Source organism: Eulemur rufifrons, chromosome 30 (assembly GCF_041146395.1).
Source record: "Eulemur rufifrons isolate Redbay chromosome 30, OSU_ERuf_1, whole genome shotgun sequence".
Lineage (NCBI taxonomy): Eukaryota > Metazoa > Chordata > Mammalia > Primates > Lemuridae > Eulemur > Eulemur rufifrons.
The window spans coordinates 52,510,921-52,531,895 of NC_091012.1; the positions used below are offsets into that span (position 1 = coordinate 52,510,921).

Consider the following 20,975-nt stretch of genomic DNA (forward strand, 5'->3'; position numbering starts at 1 on the left):
TGGCTGTGTGATCTGATCCTAAATCATTAGATGTTGTGGCCCATCACGGTTTGTGTTGGGTGGTGTGGGTGGCTTCGAAGGGCTCCCAAGTGGTTGATTTTGATTTGAAAGGCTCAGGAAGTTACCACCAGCTCGTGTGATCTTCCTGGGTGGGTTGCCGTGCCTCCCTGTCCCTCCATCTGGGCCTGAAATTCCCACCAGGGTGGGGTGGAGGCAAGCAGGAAGTCCTCTACTTTATTATCATGAGTTTCATTGATTTGTTGAGCTAATTATTATCTAGGATATTAGATGGAGGAAGTGGACCACTAGATCCTACAGAAAAATATTCAGGTGAGGTTTTTTGTTTTTTTGTTTGTTTTTTTTGAGACAGAGTCTCGCCCTGTTGCCTGGGCTAGAGTGCCGTGGTGTCAGCCTAGCTCACAGCAACCTCAAACTCCTGGGCTCAAGCGATCCTCCTGCCTCAGCCTCCCGAGTAGCTGGGACTACAGGCATGTGCCACCATCCCCGGCTAATTTTTTCTGTATATATTTTTAGTTGTCCATATAATTTCTTTCTATTTTTAGTAGAGACGGGGTCTCGTTCTTGCTCAGGCTGGTCTCGAACTCCTGAGCTCAAACAATCTGCCCGCCTCGGCCTCCCAGAGTGCTAGGATTACAGGCGTCAGCCACTGAGCCCGGCCTCAGGTGAGTTTTAATTCTGTGATGTGAGCATCCCCCCAAATTCATGGATATGACTGTTCTTTATGACTAGAAAAGTGTTCCATAGATACCAAGTGGTATTTTGTGTCCTGGGTCTACCAGAGAGCGAAGCCTCCTATCCCCCCAAGCATTAAAGCGGGCAAGAGGGAGAGTGGTCAGTTTTCAGAACTCTGGTTGCAGGTGAGGTGGGGTTTCCTTTCCTCAGCTTCGTTTCCCTAACGCCAGATGCTGAAATCAGGATGAGTGATCTGCATCCTCTGTGTCGAAGCCGGGAGGCCTCTGAAGGGGTACCCAAGGAAGGGACATTGGCCTGTCTATGTGCAGCACGAACACTAGGGGGCAACGGAGTAAGACAGTAATCATTTGTGACCTCACACTAAGGTTGTGGAAAAATACAAGCTCTGGAGGAAGACAGCCTCGCTAGCTGTGTGCTCTGGGGCAAGTTGTGTTAAAAACTCTGGGAAAGAGTATCAGTAGCTCCCTTGCAGGGTCATTGTGAAGGCTACCTGAGCTAATAATGCAAGTTAAAGAGATGGGTGTTTAATAAATGGGATCCCTTGGTAAGGATGGAGTTTTCCCTGTACTAGAAAGTCTTCACCTTAGGGTCCTCTAATCCAGGGATTCTCAACCTCAGCACTGTGGACAGGGGGCCAGATAACTCTTTGTTACAGGATGTCTAGCAGCATCCCTGCCCTTTACCCACTAGGTGTCAGTAGCACACCTTCCCCACTTCCCACAGTCAGGACAACCAAAAATATTTCCAGACGTTGCCAAACTGTCAAAATCGCCCCATGTGAAGAACCATTGCTTTAGGCCAGGGGTCAGCAAACTTTCCCTAAAGGGCCAGCTGGTAAATATTTTAGGCTTTGCAAGCCACATGATCTCTGCAACTATTCAACTTTTACTGTAGCACGAAAGCAGCCATAGATGATACATAACAGAAAGAGTGTGGCTGTGCTCCAATCAAACTTTACTTATGGACACGAAATTTGAATTTCATATGTTTTTCACATATCCTGAGTTATTCTTTTGATTTTTTCCAGCCATTAACAAATGTAAAAATCATTCTTAGTGCAAGGGTCAGACAAGTACAGGCAATGGGGGCCAGATCTGGCCTGTGGGCCATTTTGTTGATCCCATCTCTAATGCCTTTCTGTGCTTATTTATGAATCATTGAGCCTAAAGGTGTTAGAAGCAACTGGCCTGTCCAAAGAAACCAGAAATAAAGAAAAATGGCTGGAGTTTTAATAGACATAGCTAGATTTATATTCTTCACCAATGTGGGGAGCTATTGCCCTTTTCAAATGACTAATTTTGAAATTAAGTTACAAGAATAGTACATACTCTCGATCCAGATTCACCAATTGATAACATTTTGTGCCAATTGCTTTATCACTTTTGTGCCCTTCATATATATATATATATACACACACACACACATACATACGTATATACATACATACAGATAATAAGGTTATTCTCTTACATAATCACAGACATTTCTCAACTTTGGTAAATTTCACATTGTAACACTACTTCAGTATATCAAATAATATCCTTTAGCTCTTTTTTCTTGCAGTGCAGGATCTAGTATAGGTTCATGCATCCTGTCTTTTTAATCTCCTTTCATTTGGAACAGCTTTTCTTTGTCTTTTATGACATTGATACTTTTGAAGTCCTATTTAAAAAAGAGAACGTTCTCATTTTAGGTCAAGGTGTTGCCCAATTTCTCCACAATATAATTATTGAGTTTTTTCTTCATTGCTACTAATAAACAATCTGTGGGGAGAAACCGTAAATTCATGCAAATATATTATTCCTCATCAAAAATTTACCCCAAGATTTAGCATCTATTGATAATTCTTGCCTGAACTAATCTACAAAATGGTGATTTTCCAATTCCAGCATTCCCTCCATATTTATTGGTCAGCACATAGTATTCTACTGTAAGCAAAAGTCCTACCTTCTTTCTCATTTATTTCTCTATTTAGTATCACAGTGAACTATGGATTCCTATTTTGCAATGGCTTATAATTCATTACTGTTCTTAATTATTTTGGTGCTCAAATTGCCCGGATCTGGCCAGTGAGAGCTCCTATTGTTTTTAATGTGTTAGTAAACATTCCTAAAGAGTTTATTGTGATGCAGAGTACTCTGGTCAAGAACTTTTGGTGATCTAATTTCTGGGATAGTTTAGGGGAGTGGTGTTTAGTCAGGTTCCAGGTTTCCCTCTTTTCACTATTTAGTGACTCCCCTAGAGGAAAGGGCAGGGAAGGAAACTTCAGGGCAGTCAAAGGGGGTGTGTGTGGCTAGTATAAAGACAGTGGCAGGAGCCTGTGTTACAGCAGGGAAAGATTATGGAGTGGAGGAGAATGGATCATTACCGGAAGTTCCTGGATTGTTTTAGAGTTGCAATGGCTGCCTTTGTCATCTAAACCTACACCTCTCCTTTTACACCAACAGCTCTCTTCAACATTTATTCAGATAATATATTTCTGCTTAGGGCTTTCAACTCCTGCTTACTGAGAAACCATCTGTAGCCTGTGAGAAGGTAATGGGCTGAAATAGATTGGCTGAAGCATTTTTTAATCAGAAGGATACCAGGGTGAGGAGGTCATGGAGAATCATAGAAATTTTTGTTTTGCATTGTTTTCTAGAGATGAAACTGTTTATTCCATAGTGGGAATTACAAATAGAATCCAGTTACGGCTGTTCCAGAGCAGATGGCCTCTTACATCATCAGTTTCATTGCCTTTCATTTTGTAATTTAAGTTCAAAAGTCAGATTGCAATGATTTATTTCTATATGATAGAAAAGTTGTCCGGGCGCGGTGGCTCACGCCTGTAATCCTAGCACTCTGGGAGGCCGAGGTGGGCGGATCGTTTGAGCTCAGGAGTTCGAGACCAGCCTGAGCAAGAGCGAGACCCCATCTCTACTAAAAATAGAAAGAAATTATATGGACAGCTAAAAATATATATAGAAAAAAATTAGCCGGGCATGGTGGTGCATGCCTGTAGTCCCAGCTACTCGGGAGGCTGAGACAGGAGGATTGCTTGAGCCCAGGAGTTTGAGGTTGCTGTGAGCTAGGCTGATGCCACGGCACTCACTCTAGCCTGGGCAACAGAGTGAGACTCTGTCTCAAAAAAAAAAAAAAAAAGAAAGAAAGAAAAGTTTTAATCCAAGCTGAGAGCAGTTTTTCTTTTTCTCAGATTGTTTTGTAGGAAAGATGTATATTAACTACAGTGCTGATTTTGATAAAAGTTGGCAGCCTAGGCTGTGTCTTAGACCATTTGTGCTGCTATAACAAAATATTTCAGACTGGGTAACTTAAAGAATAGAAATTTATTTCTCAGGGTTCAGGGATTCTTTATTTCTCAAGATCAAGGCACCAGCAGGTTTAGGTGTCTGGTAAAGGCTTCCAAGATGGTGTCTTGTTGCTGCATCCTCCAGAGGGAAGGAATGCTAAGCCCCCACATGGGGGAAGGCAAAAGGCAAGTGATTGACCAAATGCTGCATGAAGACTCTTTCATAAGAGCCTTAATCTCACTGGGGAGGGAGGAGCACTCATGGCCTAATCACCTCCTAAAGGCCCCACCTCTTAATACATCACATTGGCCATTAAGTTTAAAAACTTGAATTTTGGCAGGTACACATTCAAACCATAGGAGACTGAAATTGATCCAATTATAAAATGACAAATCAGATTAAAATGTAGCCTGTGAGAAAGTGAATTTCACTAGGTTGGGACAATGGGAAGAGCCTTCATTCATTCATTCAATTCAACAAATATCCATGGAGTGCCTACAGGAGCCAAGTGTAGGTGCCAACAGCAAGACAGGAGTTCCCTGTTCTCATGGAGCTGACATTCCGAGAGGCGGGGTCAAACTCTTAAAAATAAGTTCAAGATGATATATGCTGTGAAGAAAATAAATAAAACAGGGCAATACAATGGCAAACGACTAGGGGAACACCTAAATTCTGAATTCTGATTTCATCATTGCCAAGAACTATCACTACAGCCTTCAGCAAGTCACTTCACCTCGCTGGCCTTATTTTTCTCATTCATATAATGATGACTTGAATTTATGAACTCTAAGCTTCCTAGTATTGTATTGATTTTTTTCTCTTTTTTTGCAAATAGCTCATCATTCAAGTTGAATGTATTCTTTAATAGTTCAGAGACTGCCATTACTTCAGCAAACACGCATGCCTATCATAGAGAGACACAGAAATAAACAATTATGAAACTGTGAAAAGTGCTGTTATTCTCTTCTCAATCCTATACACCCTTACTTATAAGATATGTCATATAGTTAGGAATATGTCATTAAAGAGTTAAAGAAGGTAATGAGTCAAAGCCACCTCATACAATGGGACCATATAGTTGGTGGAACATACAGTTTTATGCAGGGCTATTTCTCCCCACCAAGATTGTGGGACAACAGAGAAAACCATTTTTTTTTTCTTTTGTATTCCTACTATAGGGAGCACACAGTAGGCGCTGTGTAAATTCCCGCTGACAGACACTCATTGATTACTTTAGTGGCACAGGTTGGCAGATAGGAATTGAGACTGCTGACTGGAGCAGATCCAGGTTGGAGTTGTACATTTGGCTACTGAGTGATTCAGCTGTTTGTTGTTGTGCAGCCTTTAACCCTGTTCTTTTGGCCCCTTTTGTATTTTGTAATATTTTGCACGTTTTTAAATTGATACCTGAAGTACAGAATTATTTTTAGCTGTTGTGATCAGAACTGTGCAACATAGTGTCTGTATTTGTCAGCAACTGGCTTGCAGTACGGACTTTAAAGTGGTGGACTTGAGAAATAGTGCTGTACATGATTTAGTTTGCAAGTTTCATTTTTACTACGTGTTTGCAGTAAACTGCAAAGCCAATGATGCACGACGCACAGAGCTTTTCAAGCTACCCTCTGAAGAGGCACCTCAGGGAGACTTTTTTTTTAAAAAAGTGTAAAATCTATTCCAAACCTAAATCCCTTCCAAAGGACACGGTCTCACTGTTGCACCGCTCAGAGATCTAGGGAAAAGCGTTAGAAGAGGCATAGCTACCAACAATCATCTCAGGGCACCTTTCAGAGATTTAACAGAACTGTGTCCTCGAATCTCAGAGAACCTTCCTAAATCCCTTTTCCGGAGTCCCCGCCCCTTTAATTGTAGTGCGTCAAAGGCCCATAGTCGTCATAGGCGGGAGGAAAAAAGTACGTCGCGCGAGATTCTGCGACGGGATTTTGAAGTTAGGGAACAGCTGCGGCGCAAGCGCACTGGCCTCACAACCTCAGGGCGGCACGAGGGTAGGTAGGCTAGATCCTAGAGGAGGGGAAGCACAGCGTGCTGGTGTCTTTTTCCCCGCTTCTACGCGCACTGCGTGGGTCTGCGGATCCGTGGAGGTGCGGAGCGCGGGACGTGGCTCGGCCTGCCTGGCGCGCGTGTGAGTGCAGCGGGAGCCCTCCTGCTCCTCCGTCACTTGGAGTGCAGCGCGTGTGCGCCCCGGCGTTGGGACGTGAGCTCGTGCTCCCCTTCTCCTTTTAACGGTCACCCCCACGCACACACTCCTGTCCCCCGACAGTTCGCCTTCGCGCCTCGGCGCGCCCCTCCTCACCGGCCCCTCCCACCGACCCCCGTTCCCGCTGGCTCGCTCGCTCCCTCGCTGGCGGGCAGTAGTGGTTTTCGTCCCTGGGGTCCCTACTTGGGGGCGGAGAAGATGGCTGGAGGACGTCTGCTGTTGGGGGGCGACTTCCTGTCGCAGCCGCCACTGCCCCCCCTCCCGCCGCCGCCGCTGCCGCCCCTCCCGCCGCCCCCGCCCGAGCCAGTACTGGAGCAGTGGCGCTATAGCCACGAAAGTGACTGGCAGTGGGCTCTGCGACGCAGCTTCATCTGTCGGCACCTGCACAGCTACCCCGGGGCTGCCCTGGACCAGCTCCTCGCACTCTCCGCCGCCTGGACCAACCACGTCTTCCTGGGCTGCAGGTGAGGAAAGTGTGGGGGTCGGGTTAGAGACGGTGAGATCAGTGATGGGAGTCAGGTTAGGGATGGCAGTGGAGGGATCGGTGATGGTGGTCGGGATAGGGACGGGGGCGGGATACGGAGGATGGCTTGGAGGCTGGAGATTTGGAGTTGCTGGAGGGCACCAGAGGGTTCACTATTGGCCTGGGGGTGGCGTGGCCAACCGTGGTGACCGGGGATGACATAACAGCTAGGAGGGTGCCCAGATCGCGGGAGCAGCCCCTCCAGGACCAGGGATGGAGATAAAGCAGCTCTTGGAGGAAGATTATTGAGAGGTGGTCGTTGTAGTTGATGGTGGTACTGGAGGGCGTGGGAAATGATGAATAGCAGAATCTCAGACCTGCGTAGGGCCTTCCAAGGATGCGGTATCTGCAGAGAATATTGACAGTTGGGGCTGCAGGAGGAGGGTGCCCCGAGGTTCCGGTCCTGGTCTCCTCCTGACCACTCTCTTCTTCCATCCCCATCAAATAAAACACCCCCGTCTACTTACAGTCCCCTAGCTGGGTCTTACTGTCTTCTGGGGAGGCGGTAGTATCAGCTCTCTGAGCCGCAGCGTCAGTCTTCCTTGTAGATTTGCGCATAATGTGTCTGGATTCAAACAAAGAAGTGGATATATCTACTATAAAAATGGATTGCCCTCTTTTTATCTTAAATGGGGTAAGATGGGTTAACATTTGGCCTCTGGGTGAGATTTTTTTTGGGGGGGTAGGTGTTTGTGTTTGTTTTTCCCCCCTTTCCTAGAACCTGGTGAGGTTCTGAACAGGCCTCTTTGAAAGCTCTTTGCATTCAATGGAGACTGCAGTATGGTGCCAACGCAGTTTTTTTTTTTTTTTTTTTTTTGAACAGGCTACTTGGACCTCTGTCTTTCAGAACCCCCAAATCAGTCCTATACTAATCATTGTTTTGGTAGAACAGGGATACACACACACATACACATACATTCCTGCCTCACAGTCAATATTTTATTAGGAAGGATGAGAAATTCTGGAAAATGATCAGATCAAATTCAGCCAATTCAGTTCCAGGAATGACTGTTACAGATGCAGAAAAATAGGATTGTTCATTCCTACCCTTAATTGTTGAACATCACATCCAGTGTGATATACTTTGCTTTGCTCTTATCACAGAAGTTTATTATTTTCTATCTTCTCTAGGTTAGTGTAATTTCTACCTCCAGAGATAATGATTATTTCATGGGAGGAACTGATTACAACTGGAGGAACCTTAGTTATTAATCAAATCAGATAAATCTAATTGACCTTTGCCTAACAATGTTGGTCTTGAGTTGAAAAGGTACCTCTATCCTATAGTAACTCTCCTTAATAGCACAGAAGACCTTGGGGAATCTGAATACTAAAAAAGTAAATAAAATCTTAAATGGGGGAGGAGAATAACCATTCTTTGTGTTAATAATAAATCTTACCTTCCCACTAGAATGTATGCTCCCTTGGGGAATGGGCTTTTGCTTTCTGGTTCAAACCTTCATCCTCAGTACCTAGAAGATCATCTGCTGCATAATAGCTGCTCAGTAAATATGTATGGAGTGAATGGATGTATACAGCTTTATAATGTATACCATGTTTTAAATATTTGTGATCTCATTTACTGCAACAACCTTGGGGATTAGGTGGTGTCTCATTTTTACATCTAAATCAGTGCAGGCCAAGAAGTTAAGTAACTTGTCCAAGGTCCCATAGTTGAGGCTAGGACCCAGGTCTTCTGATGTCCAGTCTGATGCTCCTTCCACTGAGATACAGCTACCATATTTGGGAAGGTTGGACCCCAGAAGTGAAAGCAAGTAACCGACATAAGCCACATCGTCATATCTCAGGATTTCATTCTAAGAACAGCAGCCTTGTATATAAACAGAGCATTAAAAACACAGTTGGTATTAAAAACTCAAGCATCCCAGGGTGTTTTCTATATGTGCATGCATATGCATCTGTGTATATTATGTATACTATAGTCATCATATTACATCATAGCTAAGTCAGTTCATTCAATACAAGAATTGCCATAATATTATCAAATAGCTTAACTGAACATTAATGTTTGCATTATATCTGATAACTTAAAGGAGAAAAAGAAGGGCCTATAAAGAATCTTGGGAGCTAGGGACCAAGTGCAGTCTTCTGCTTTAGGCAAGCTTTATGTTTGTTAGCTCTTGTCTTCAGGTGGGTAAAACCTGTATTCCAGTACATGTTGATGTTGCCAGAGCTCTTGTTTTCTGTGACAGAATACACTTCTCTCAATTGAACGGCAGAATACATGGTGAAGTGGCTCTTTCTAAACTTAAATTGAAATTGCTAATTTGTTGCTTGGGTTGTGAGCAGTAGTAGAAAGGAAAGTCTTTGCACTTTTTTCCCTCTGGCAGGACTTTCTGCGTTCCATTTTACTTTTACTTGGGTCTGGAATAAACTCCAAGGTCAAAGATACTTTTGAAAGTTCCTTGATCATAAGATGAAGCCAGGAGGAACTCAAATGTGCAGGGAAGCAGGGCATATTTCATTTCTTTTGGTGGTAGTGGTGGTTTCCCTAGAACAAGTTTGAATATCTTCTTGACTCCGTGGTTCTTAAACTTAAGTACACATCAAAATCTCCTGTTAGGCTTGTAAAAACGAAAATTGCTGGGTCTCACTTTCAGGGTTTCTGATTCAGTAGGTCTGAGGTAGGGCCCCAGAACTTACATTTACAAGTTCCCAGGTGATGCTGATGTTGTTGATCCAGGGATCAGCACTCTGAGAACTGCTGCTTTATAGGATAAAATAAAGCAATGTTTTCCAGTCTGCTTTTCATTCATTTTCCCCCTTCATCATCCAGGCTGGTTAGGAAGCCCAAATAGCTGGACTTATTTCTCTTCATTTTTTTCATTTATCTGTTTCACAAATGTAAAAACTTATCAATGACATTTTCTGCAAGCAATTTCTAAGATAAGTCTTGTGGCTAATGAAAAATTAAGTCAGTTTTCTAATCAACTACATCTATAGAACTTAAATAATTGCTCATGTGAATGCCTAAAGACCTGCAATTTTCACTTGACACTTGTAGATTTTTTTAAATATATATATATCTGTATTTAATAAGGCAGAATGATTAACTGGAACATTCAATTTTCCAACCATTCTTGATCAGTAAGATTAGAAGCAGAATCCTGGCCTATTCATCTTTGATGACACATTAATTAATAGAGAAAATATATCTTAAAATGAAACCAGCTTTGCTCCCTTGATTATTTCTCTCTTCCTGATAGGAGACTGGTGTTTGGAGGGTAGATGCCAGTTGGACTCATGTTGGGAAACTAACTCTGCACGTAGTAGGGAGATTGCATAAGTCACCAGCTAATGAAATGGGAGTGGGAGCTTTTGAAAGATTTATCACTCATCTGGTTGTATTTTATTCACTTAAGACATTAGGAGTCTTATGAATTGTTTTGAATAAGCAATTTTATACTTGGAAACCCTAATCTTTTGCTTAATTTTCAAATCCCAGCTTTTTTATTTGGGCATAGTAGAACATTTTAATATATTTTTTAAAATTTTCATAAGTATTACTGAATATTTGTTAAATTTCAGGTGTCATTGTATATTGTAATGGTTTATGTTCTTGTAGGTATGCGCGCACATGCACCTCTCTTGTGTCTAAGAATGTAAGATTCATGAAGACAAATGTTTTTGTCTCTTAGAAATCATCTTTTTATATGCTTAACATGGGGAATAGCATCCTTGTTTCCAAAAGCTGGGTACATTATAAGCTACCTTTGAAAACTATACGACCTATTGGGGTGCTTTGGTTTTCTTTTTTAAGCATTTACAATCAAATGGGTAACATAACAGACTTAAATATATATTAATAATATGCATGCATCTTAAAATTACTATATATACAGACTTGCCTTATGATATCTTACATCTTATTCCATATAAGATGTATAGCCATTAGAACCCATGTGGTAATGATGTGGAGAAAAAGCTTATGGTATAGTAAGAGCCAACAACCCCACCAAATTACAAATCAACATAGATCATCTGCTAGTGATTTTTTTTGGGGGGAGGCATATGGGAAAACATAGAAAAGGAATAAAAAAATAAACCTCAACAAATTAATAAAGTTATCGGTGGTTGGATTGTAGGTGCTTTTCTTGGATTTTCTAAAATTTCTGGTGTTGAAGGTGTTACTTTTAAGTACATTATAAAAATACTCTATGGAAAACTGTACAATGAAAGCTTTACTTTGTTAGCTTATTTCGAATTTGTGGAACCATTTTCTTTATCCTTGAGTAGCTACTCTGGATAATTTTAGAAATAGGGATGAAATCCTAGTGACCTTATTAAAAACTTTAGATTAATATTTGCATTGTTCAAATAGTCAAGTATTAGGTACTATATGGTCTTTTTCATTATTGTTCAAGCCCATTGGGCTTCTTCGGTATTATGGCTTCCTGATAAAGGACAGAGAATCTGACTGAGGTGGCAGCCTACACAAAGATTTATTTTTATAACCTATGAGTGATGTTGAATTTTGTGGCAGATGTAATGGGAATGAAACAGTCAGTAGGTATAATAATTACTAATGCTGGAAGAAACCTGAGAGTAGAGTGAATGTGAATGGAGTGAGCCCCAAATGCATCATTCATGCACACCGTAAGACATACATGCCATTTGCAATTGTACACCATACTTGGAGATCAGGCTCTAATTGAAGGCCTGGAGAATTTTGACTGGAATTCAAGGTGAGTGGCTCAGTTGTAGTACCAGTTTTGGTAGCAGCAGTAGTTATCAGTAGGAAGTGCAGGTTACATCTGAGCTTGCTTCCAGTAATGTGTCAGGGAGGGTCACCATATCTTGACTTCTGCTTTGCAAGGGAAGATGTCTGATAGGTCTGGAATCTGTTGTGCTGAAAATGAAATATGTTACCTTCCTTCAAGTTCAGAAACTATTCATTCAGTTGTAAGAAATGTGATAGTTTTAAAGATGTGATAGTTACTCATTTTCAGAACTTTCTTTCCAAATGCTACCAGGAGTCTCTTCTTTTGGTCATAGGTAGGGAAAGGCTCTGAAGGTAGGAAGGGTGAGCAGGTACCCATGATAACAAAAACATCATTTGAGCCTATGTTTTTATTTCTCTGCAGAAAAATGCTATTCCGTCAAGCAGCCAATCTATTTCATAAGGAGACTTTTTTTAAATTTTATATTTAAAAATTTTTATTATGTAAAATTTCAAACACAAAAGTAGAGAAGAGTTTAATGAACTCCCATGGACCCATCATTCAGCAGTTGTCAACAGTCTGTCTCACTGCCCTTTTTTTTTTTTTTTTTTTTTTTGAGGCAGAGTCCCACTCTGTCACCCTGGCTAGAGTGCCGTGGCGTCAGCCTAGCTCACAGCAACCTCAAACTCCTGGGCTCCAGCAATCCTTTTGCCTCAGCCTCCCGAGTAGCTGGGACTACAGGTATGCGCCACCATGCCTGGATAATTTTTTCTGTATATTTTTAGTTGTCCAGCTAATTTCTTTCTATTTTTTTAGTAAAGACGGGGTCTCGCTCTTGCTCAGGCTGGTTTTGAACTCCTGAGCTCAAACGATCTGCCCGCCTTGGCCTCCCAGAGTGCTAGGATTATAGGCGTGAGCCACCACGCCCGGCCTACCCTTCTTATTTCCTCTATTCTACCCCAGTTTTTTTTTGTTTGTTTGTTTGTTTTGTTTTTTTGTGGGGAATAGTCTGGAGTATATTAAAGAAAATCTTGCCATCATTTCACCTGTAAATAGTTTAGTATGTATCTGTATCAGATAAGGATTTTTAAAAATACTCACAATACCATTATTTTATACTCAACAAAATTAATGATGATTTCTTAAAATCCAATGCCTACTCCGTTTTCACTTTCCTTCATTTGTCGTGGTGTCTTTTTGCAGTTGGTTTGATTCATGATCCAAACAAGGTCCATACAATGTATTTGGTTGATCTGTCTGTCTCCTTTAACCTATTACCATTCCCCCCTCTCCTTTTATTTCCATACTACAATATTTATTGGTTGAAGAAATTGGGTTGTCACATAGTGTTCCCTCATTCTGGATTTGGCTGATTATATTCTTGTGGTGGTGTTTAACATGTGTCTGGGAGTTAGGGACATGATTAGGTTCAGGTTCAATTATTTGGAGGGCAATAATACTTCATAGTTAGTGCTGTGTATGTCCTGTTGTATCACATCAGGGGGTACAAGTTTGGTTATCCCACTTTTAGTGATATTAAGATGATAAATTATCCCATCAACATTTTTAAATTGAAATTTTTATTGATATGATTGTAGATTCACAGGCAGTTATAAGAAATAATACAAAGAGATGCCCAGTTTTCCCCGATGGTAGCATTTTGCAAAATTATTGTATAATATCACAACTAGGACAATGCCATTGTTACAGTCCACTGATCTTACTCAGATTCCCCCAATCCCATTTTACTAATATGTGTATGTGTGTGTTTAGTTCTATCCAGTTTATCACATATGTAGCTTTGTGTGTCCACCACAGAAGAGCTGTTGGACAGTTCCAATACCACCGGGACTCCTCATCTTGTCCTTTTATAACCAGATCCAGCTCCCTCCCGCTCATACACAATGTTGCATGAATCAGTACTTTTATTCTTTTTTGTTGCTGAGTAGTGTTCCTTGGTGTGTATGTACCAGAGCTTAACCATTCACCTGTTGAAGAACATCTGGGCTGATTGCAATTTGGGGCTGTTACAAATAAAGCTGCTATGAACATTCATGTATAAGTTTTTGTGTGAATATAAGTTTTCATTTATCTAGAATAAATGTCTGGGAGCATAATTGCTGGATCAACTGGTAATTGATGTTTGATTTCAAAAGAAACTGCTAAACCGTTTTACCACAGTGACTATACCATTTTCCATTCCTTCCAGCAATATCTGAGTGATCCAGTTTCTCTTGTTTTTTTGCCGGCCTTTGGCATTGTCACTATTTTTAATTTTGACTATTCTGATAGGTGTATAGTGATATTTCATTGTGGGTTTAAATTGCATTTCCCTGGTGGCTAATGATGTTGAACATCTTTTCATGTGTTTATTTGCAATCTGTCTGTTCTCTTTAGTGAAATGTTCTTTTCATGTCCTTTGCTCATTTTTTAATTTGATTTTTTTAAACTGTTGAGTTCTGAGGTCTTCATGCTAGATACTGGTCCTTTGTTGCAAAGGATACTCAAGTTGGCTCATTTTGCCAGTAGGGATATGTGGTTTGCAAATATTTTCTCCTAGTCTTTAGCTTGTCTTTTTGTCCTTTTTACAGGGTCTTTCAAGAGCAAAAGTTTTTTAATTTTGATGAGGTCCATTTTGTCACCATGTCTTTTTATAGATCATGCTTTTGGTGTCAAGTCTAAGAACTGTTTTCCTAGCCCTAGATCCTGCAGATTTTCTCCTATGTTTTTTTTATAAAAGTTTTATAGTTTTACATTTAGGTCCATGATGTATTTTGAGTTAGTTTTTGTAAGGCTTAGGTTGTGGGGTTTTTGTTTTGTTTTGTTGCCTGTGGATGCCAGTTTGTTCCCGCACCATTTGTGGAAAAGGCTATCCTTCCTCCATTGAATCGCTTTGGCATCTTTGTCAACAATCAATTGAGAATATTTGTGTGGGTCTAGCTCTGCGTTCTCCCCTATCAACTTTTCACCTGATAGGTTTAGCAGCCATTGATCATTTTTAATTTTACTATGGATTGCAAAATGGTTGTAGTTTATCATTCCTTCATTTATTAGCTGGAATGCTTCTGTAAAAGAGATTTTCCTCATCAATTCTTTGCTCTGAAATACAATTTGCAGGAAAATACAAGATAAATGCTTGCCTTCTTCCTTTCGTATTTACCTGTTTGCAGAATAATGACTTGATTCCCTCCATCCTCCAAAGGTAACCAATGAGTTTGTAAGTATCATTATGAACCAATGGATTTTCAACATATTTTATGTGTTTTAATCCATTGTAGTTATTGTTCTTATTGATACTCAAGTTGACTCACTTTCCCAGTAGGAATCTATTCATATTGACTCCTGAGTCCATTTGACACAAACCCTGTGGTCTTTGACAATTTCCTTGTTTCTAGGCACAAGAAAATCTCCCAGGTTCATCTTAGACATTTCCTGCTCCAGGCTTGGAATCAGCCATTTCTCTAAGGACTGATTCCTTTTCATGAGAAATGACAGAGACCACAATCTGGATGTTAACAACCCAGCAGCTCTTAACACTGTTAGTACTTTTATAAATATAATTATTTACATACAATTTGCATATATGAAAGGGAAAAATAAATCATGAATTTATACGATATTTTCAATTCAAATTAAAGATAAGATCTTTGCTAAAATTTCTTGATTTTTATATTTGTATGTCTTCTGAAAAGTCTTAATTCCTAATTAGTAACATAATTACTCATTTGACAGGTAAGTATTTTAGGGCTGATTCTTTGGTTTTATAGCCAGGTACACTGTTGATAAAGTCCTGTGGGAGCAATTATAAGACTGGCTCATTTAGAAGCTTTTTTTTAAAAAACTATATCCTTTCCTGTTTTAACTGTAGATTATATTTAATTTAAATAGGTACAGCCCACACGTGATGGAAAAAATTCTCCAAATGGCTGAAGGTATTGATATTGGGGAGATGCCTTCATATGATCTGATGCTGTCCAAACCTTTCAGAGGTCAAAAACGCCACCTCTCAGCATGTGATGGTGAGTATACTTGTTTCTGGAAGGTGGGATTTGAAGAAACCACATGGCTTTTTTTTTAATGGTACAAATGTGGTATATGATTTTTAATAGCATTGGTAACATTGGTTCTTACACACAGGTAAAAGAGTTTAGTTTTTAGTTATGTACAATTTTTTTGAAGATGCTAAATAGAACTGAAAACTAAGAATACTGAAGTGATTCTGTTATGCAATTTTTGAAGTCTATGCCATGGAACCGCCCCCTAAATAGAATTTTCTACAGTGATCATTTGAGCATCTAAGTAACTAAATCCTTTTGGATAGGTCCAGGATGGACCAGCTTTCTACTGAGCGGTGTTATAGGGAGGAAGCTCTAGTGTCTGGTATAGCCTCAACAGAGTTCTTCCATAGCTTTAATTTGGCATCCCCCATAAATCATTAGTTTCCAGCTGTTGTTTGTTCTAGAAATAAAATATAGCAAACATTCTTTTGTGCAGAGTGGGTCAGAACTAAAGTTTTGAAGTTGAAAACTTTTGGAATCTTTTGATAATTCTTTTTCTTTGATTTTTAGTTGCAACTATGTAAAGCACCATCACAGAGTCAATCAGCTCTGATACAAGAAAGAAGGCTTTGTAACTGCCTCTAGTCAGCATCTCTGTTGCATTAGAGCCATTTGTTCCATTTGCAATCCTCAAGTGAGCTTTTCGGCACAGGTGGTATGAGATCGTACTGGAACAATCTTCCAGTCCACTTCACCTTTCAGTCCAGGTGAAGAGTACACTTCACCTGTGCTTTAGCTCATTTGATGCAAAAGCATCTACCAGTCATGTGTGGTGGTGACCTGCATACTTGATTCAATGTTATATTTTCTATCAGGAGTCTTCCTTTACACATGGAAGGACAGGGAGCATCCCTCCTTATGCTGGAACCTTACATTGATATCTGAGTCCCTTTACCCAAATGACCTGAAATTTTCGTAATGAGAAGTATCTTGTACCAACAATGCAGCTTGCAAATAATATGGTTGGTACTATGTTCCTGCTTGGTTCTTTTGAAATATTCCCATTTTAATGAATTGTAAATTTCACTCATTCTATAGGTCAAAATCCTCCTAAAAAGCAAGCCGGTTCCAAATTCCATGCGAGACCTCGTTTTGAGCCTGTACATTTTGTAGCTAGTAGTTCAAAAGATGAAAGACAGGAAGATCTTTATGGCCCTCAAACAAAAGAGATAAATGAACAAACACATTTTGCCAGCATGCCAAGAGACATCTACCAAGATTATACTCAAGACTCTTTCAGTACACAAGATGGGAATTCTCAGTACTGTGATTCATCAGGATTTATTTTCACAAAAGACCAGCCTGTTACAACCAACATGTATTTTGACAGTGGGAACCCTGCCCCAAGCAGCACATCACAGCAGGCAAACTCTCAGTCACCTCCCGAGCCTCCACCGTCACAGACATTTCCTGAGTCAGTGGTAGCTGAGAAGCAGTATTTTATTGAAAAATTAACAGCTACTATCTGGAAGAACCTTTCTAATCCAGAGATGACTTCTGGATCTGATAAAATTAATTATACATATATGTTAACTCGGTGTATTCAGGCATGTAAGACAAATCCTGAGTATATATACGCTCCTTTAAAAGAAATCCCTCCTGCTGACATTCCCAAAAATAAAAAACTTCTAACAGATGGTTACGCTTGTGAAGTTAGATGCCAGAATATCTACTTAACTACAGGTTATGCTGGCAGCAAGAATGGGTCCAGGGATCGAGCTACTGAGCTAGCTGTAAAACTCTTGCAGAAACGTATCGAAGTTAGAGTTATCCGGAGAAAATTCAAGCATACGTTTGGAGAGGACCTTGTGGTGTGTCAGATTGGCATGCCTCCATATGAATTTCCTCCAGCTCTGAAACCACCAGAAGAACTAGTGGTACTGGGTAAAGATGCTTCTGGACAGCCAATTTTTAATGCTTCCGCCAAACACTGGACCAATTTTGTCATTACAGAAAATGCAAACGATGCGATTGGTATCCTTAACAATTCTGCCTCATTCAACAAAATGTCAGTAGAATACAAATACGAGATGATGCCAAATCGCACATGGCGTTGTCGAGTGTTTTTGCAAGATCACTGCTTAGCTGAAGGTTATGGAACCAAGAAAACAAGTAAACATGCAGCTGCCGACGAGGCTTTGAAAATTCTTCAGAAAACACAACCCACTTACGCATCTGTCAAAAGTTCACAGTGCCATACAGGCTCTTCACCCAGAGGATCTGGAAAGAAGAAAGATATAAAGGATCTTGTAGTTTACGAGAATTCTTCAAATCCTGTGTGCACACTGAACGACACAGCTCAGTTTAACCGAATGACAGTTGAATATGTCTATGAAAGGATGACAGGCCTCCGCTGGAAATGCAAGGTGATTCTAGAGAGTGAAGTAATTGCAGAAGCAGTTGGGGTGAAGAAAACCGTCAAATACGAAGCTGCTGGGGAAGCTGTGAAAACCCTCAAAAAGACCCAGCCAACTGTCATTAACAACTTGAAGAAAGGGACTGTTGAAGATGTGATTTCAAGAAATGAAATTCAGGGCCGCTCGGCAGAGGAGGCTTACAAACAACAAATCAAAGAAGACAACATAGGAAATCAGCTGCTGAGAAAGATGGGTTGGACTGGTGGTGGGTTAGGGAAATCTGGCGAGGGCATACGGGAGCCTATCTCAGTCAAAGAGCAGCATAAGCGTGAAGGGCTTGGTCTGGATGTGGAGAGGGTAAATAAAATTGCCAAGAGAGATATTGAACAGATCATCAGAAACTATGCCCGGTCTGAGAGCCACACAGATTTGACTTTCTCTAGAGAGCTGACTAATGATGAACGGAAGCAAATACATCAGATTGCCCAGAAGTATGGTCTTAAGAGTAAGTCTCATGGGGTGGGCCATGATAGGTACCTGGTGGTAGGCAGAAAAAGACGGAAGGAAGACCTACTAGATCAGCTCAAACAGGAAGGCCAAGTGGGGCATTATGAGCTTGTCATGCCTCAAGCAAATTGAGATCTTACTAATTTATTTTGTAAATCCCTAATGAGGCAGATTTATAAATTAAATGCTACATGTTCTGGTTGCAGAGTATATTCATTCTTAAGATGTCTCACCTTGTTCATTTCATATAGCACTTTATTAGATATTGGAAGCTGAAGAATTCTGTCCACTTGTATTATTAGCTTAATCCAGCAGATTATATTGTACAGTTACTGTTTGTGTCTTTGATATTGCTGTGTCCCTCAGATTTTAGTAGTTTGTACAAGCAAGAACACATAGCCAAATGGGATTTCACCCCAAGGAAGAAATTCTCATTTTAAAGGGCATAGCACAGCAGTCTGCAACAATATGTAAAATTGATATTGACTACAGTAAAACTCTAGTCCTAATTCCAGACTTAACTGAAAATGTCAGATCATTTTGTATTATCTATTTTCATCTTTGTGTGAAGCCAGTTATAGAATGTTTAACAGTAAAATGTGCTGTACATGTAAATGTCCTTATCAACTAAATGATGTAAAACTTTCTTAAAGTACTTTTAGTGTTCATTTATTTATAACTTCTACCATGTGATTTCCAGAATATTGGAAGTGATTTACTGTATCTTGTGATATCTGAGTTTTAACAAATTCTAGTCTTCATGCTGAGAGAGCACTACTTGAGAGAGCAGTTGAAAAGTTTCAAAAACTTTGATTCAATCTGAAGAAAGGAAGCTTGAACTGTTTGTTCTTGGTGCCTTGCAGAGAGACTCGCAGCAACTCTCCATTATAGCTTTCACATGGTTTGGATGTGCAGCACATCCAAAGCAACCACAGCTGTGGTAGAGCTTGGTAAAAGACTGAAGATACATTGGTGCTTTGATGAAAAAAGGTCAGTTGGCTGGTCCCTCTCTCAAAAAGCTTGTTAAGCCTGAAAAGCCAACTTTGTAACATATTTAAAAACTGCTATTTTCGCTTATTTCTGGAATGTAAAAAAAATGTATAAAAAAGAATTAGTGTATGCTTCCAGAATAAAAAGGAGCCAAAGTTGATCAAAATGGTGGTGTGCTTATTTCTGGGCAGCAGCCTAGTAGCAACACTTTGGGTCTTTGGAAAAGGGAAGTGGTGTTTGCACAAAATATTTCAATACCAGAGCACATGTGGATATAACACAATGATTTTTACAGAGAATAACAGATAGGAATCACTCACCCATCGTGGTTTTTGTTTTTTCTATGGACCACCATGCTGTCTTTAGCCAAATCTTTGGCTGTTCATTTTTATGTGATTTTGTTTTTGTATGTCAGATAAATCAAGTATAACCTCACCTATAACGGCACAGATGAATATTAATATTGATGGTTAAAAACACCTCCAATGAGATGATGTCCAGGACAATTAGGTTATAGTGTCTTAAAACATTTAGCACCATACTTGACATGTAATTGGCCCATAATAAATAGTAATTGCCTTTCCCCTATTTTTTTCTATTTCACAATTAAGAAGCTGTCCACCATAGTTAAAGGAATATTTAAAAAATATTCCTCTACACCTGGATCTCTGTACCTTGTAGTCACCTACAGTGACTAACAGTGTGTGATATTTGCTTTCCATTAACCATCTTTATACAGCATGGTGTAGCCTTTTCTAATGTTGGTAGGAAGAGAAATGAGGTGTGCATTTTATTTTGGCACTTAATATTTTAACAATGGCAAAGGGAACTAAGCTAAAATCTTTATAGATTTTATGGGACTACAATTTCTTTTTACCTGCAAGGTTCGTGCCAACCTTGAGAAGCAATGGTTCGTTTAGTGAGTTAGAAAAACCTGTCTTCAATTCTCTGAGTAAGAGTGGCTTTGGGGATTAAGGGATGTGAAAACTTGACTCATTTCTGTCTACATTTCTTTATTCCCCTCACCCAGTGATTTTTTTTTTTTTTTTTTTTTTTTTTGGGAGGGAAAAAGTAGGAAAATGTGACATATGAATCTGGTTTATTTAGGTGAATCCAACAGAATATTAAGGTAGTTACAGTAAGGAAGCTCCCAAAATATTGGGCCAAGTATATACAAATTGGTTCCTGGATTTAAGGGGCCAGATTCCCTAATCTCTTAGATCAGCTTTGGTACTGATGCAGAATTAGAGTGAAATCACTTAACTCTGCTTGATGATGAAATAATCATGAGAAATGGGGTTGGCAAGAATGACCTGATGACAACCTTGCTGTTGTTCCATTTTGTCCCCTTGAGTTGGTTCCTGTATTTTCCCTTTCTTTGAAATAGCAATCATTTTAAACCCAGTAACCCTGCTATAAAACCTGCCCAGGTACGTGAGTAATTTCAAGTTTTATTTGGATTAAATATGTTATACTGAGGAACTAACTCTGTTTTCAATTTTATATATAGCATTGAATCTCAAAGATCTACTTCTTGGATTTTTTCCCTCCCCTTTGATTGCAAAATAAATGGAAATATCATGCATTCTGTTGGGTTTCTTTTTTTAGTATTATACAATGCATTTTCTTTGCTATGAGT

At 40.0% G+C, this 20,975-nt stretch overlaps 1 protein-coding gene across 1 annotated transcript; it reads left to right on the plus strand.

Annotated features, from left to right (window-relative positions):
• The first annotated feature begins 5,982 nt into the window (after nt 1-5,982).
• NKRF (NFKB repressing factor) lies at nt 5,983-19,502 on the plus strand. The gene is made up of 3 exons (XM_069463240.1): nt 5,983-6,683; nt 15,313-15,443; nt 16,521-19,502. The coding sequence occupies exons 1-3, from the start codon at nt 6,418-6,420 to the stop codon at nt 18,476-18,478; spliced, it is 2,355 nt and encodes a 784-aa protein (XP_069319341.1). The 5' UTR covers nt 5,983-6,417; the 3' UTR covers nt 18,479-19,502.
• The last annotated feature ends 1,473 nt before the right edge of the window (nt 19,503-20,975 follow it).

Coding starts and splice junctions, on each gene's coding strand:
- NKRF (XM_069463240.1), top strand. CDS start 6,418: ATGGCTGGAGGACGTCTGCTGTTGGGGGGCGACTTCCTGTCGCAGCCG. Junction 6,684..15,312: donor CACGTCTTCCTGGGCTGCAG/GTGAGGAAAGTG, acceptor TAATTTAAATAG/GTACAGCCCACACGTGATGG. Junction 15,444..16,520: donor CCACCTCTCAGCATGTGATG/GTGAGTATACTT, acceptor CTCATTCTATAG/GTCAAAATCCTCCTAAAAAG.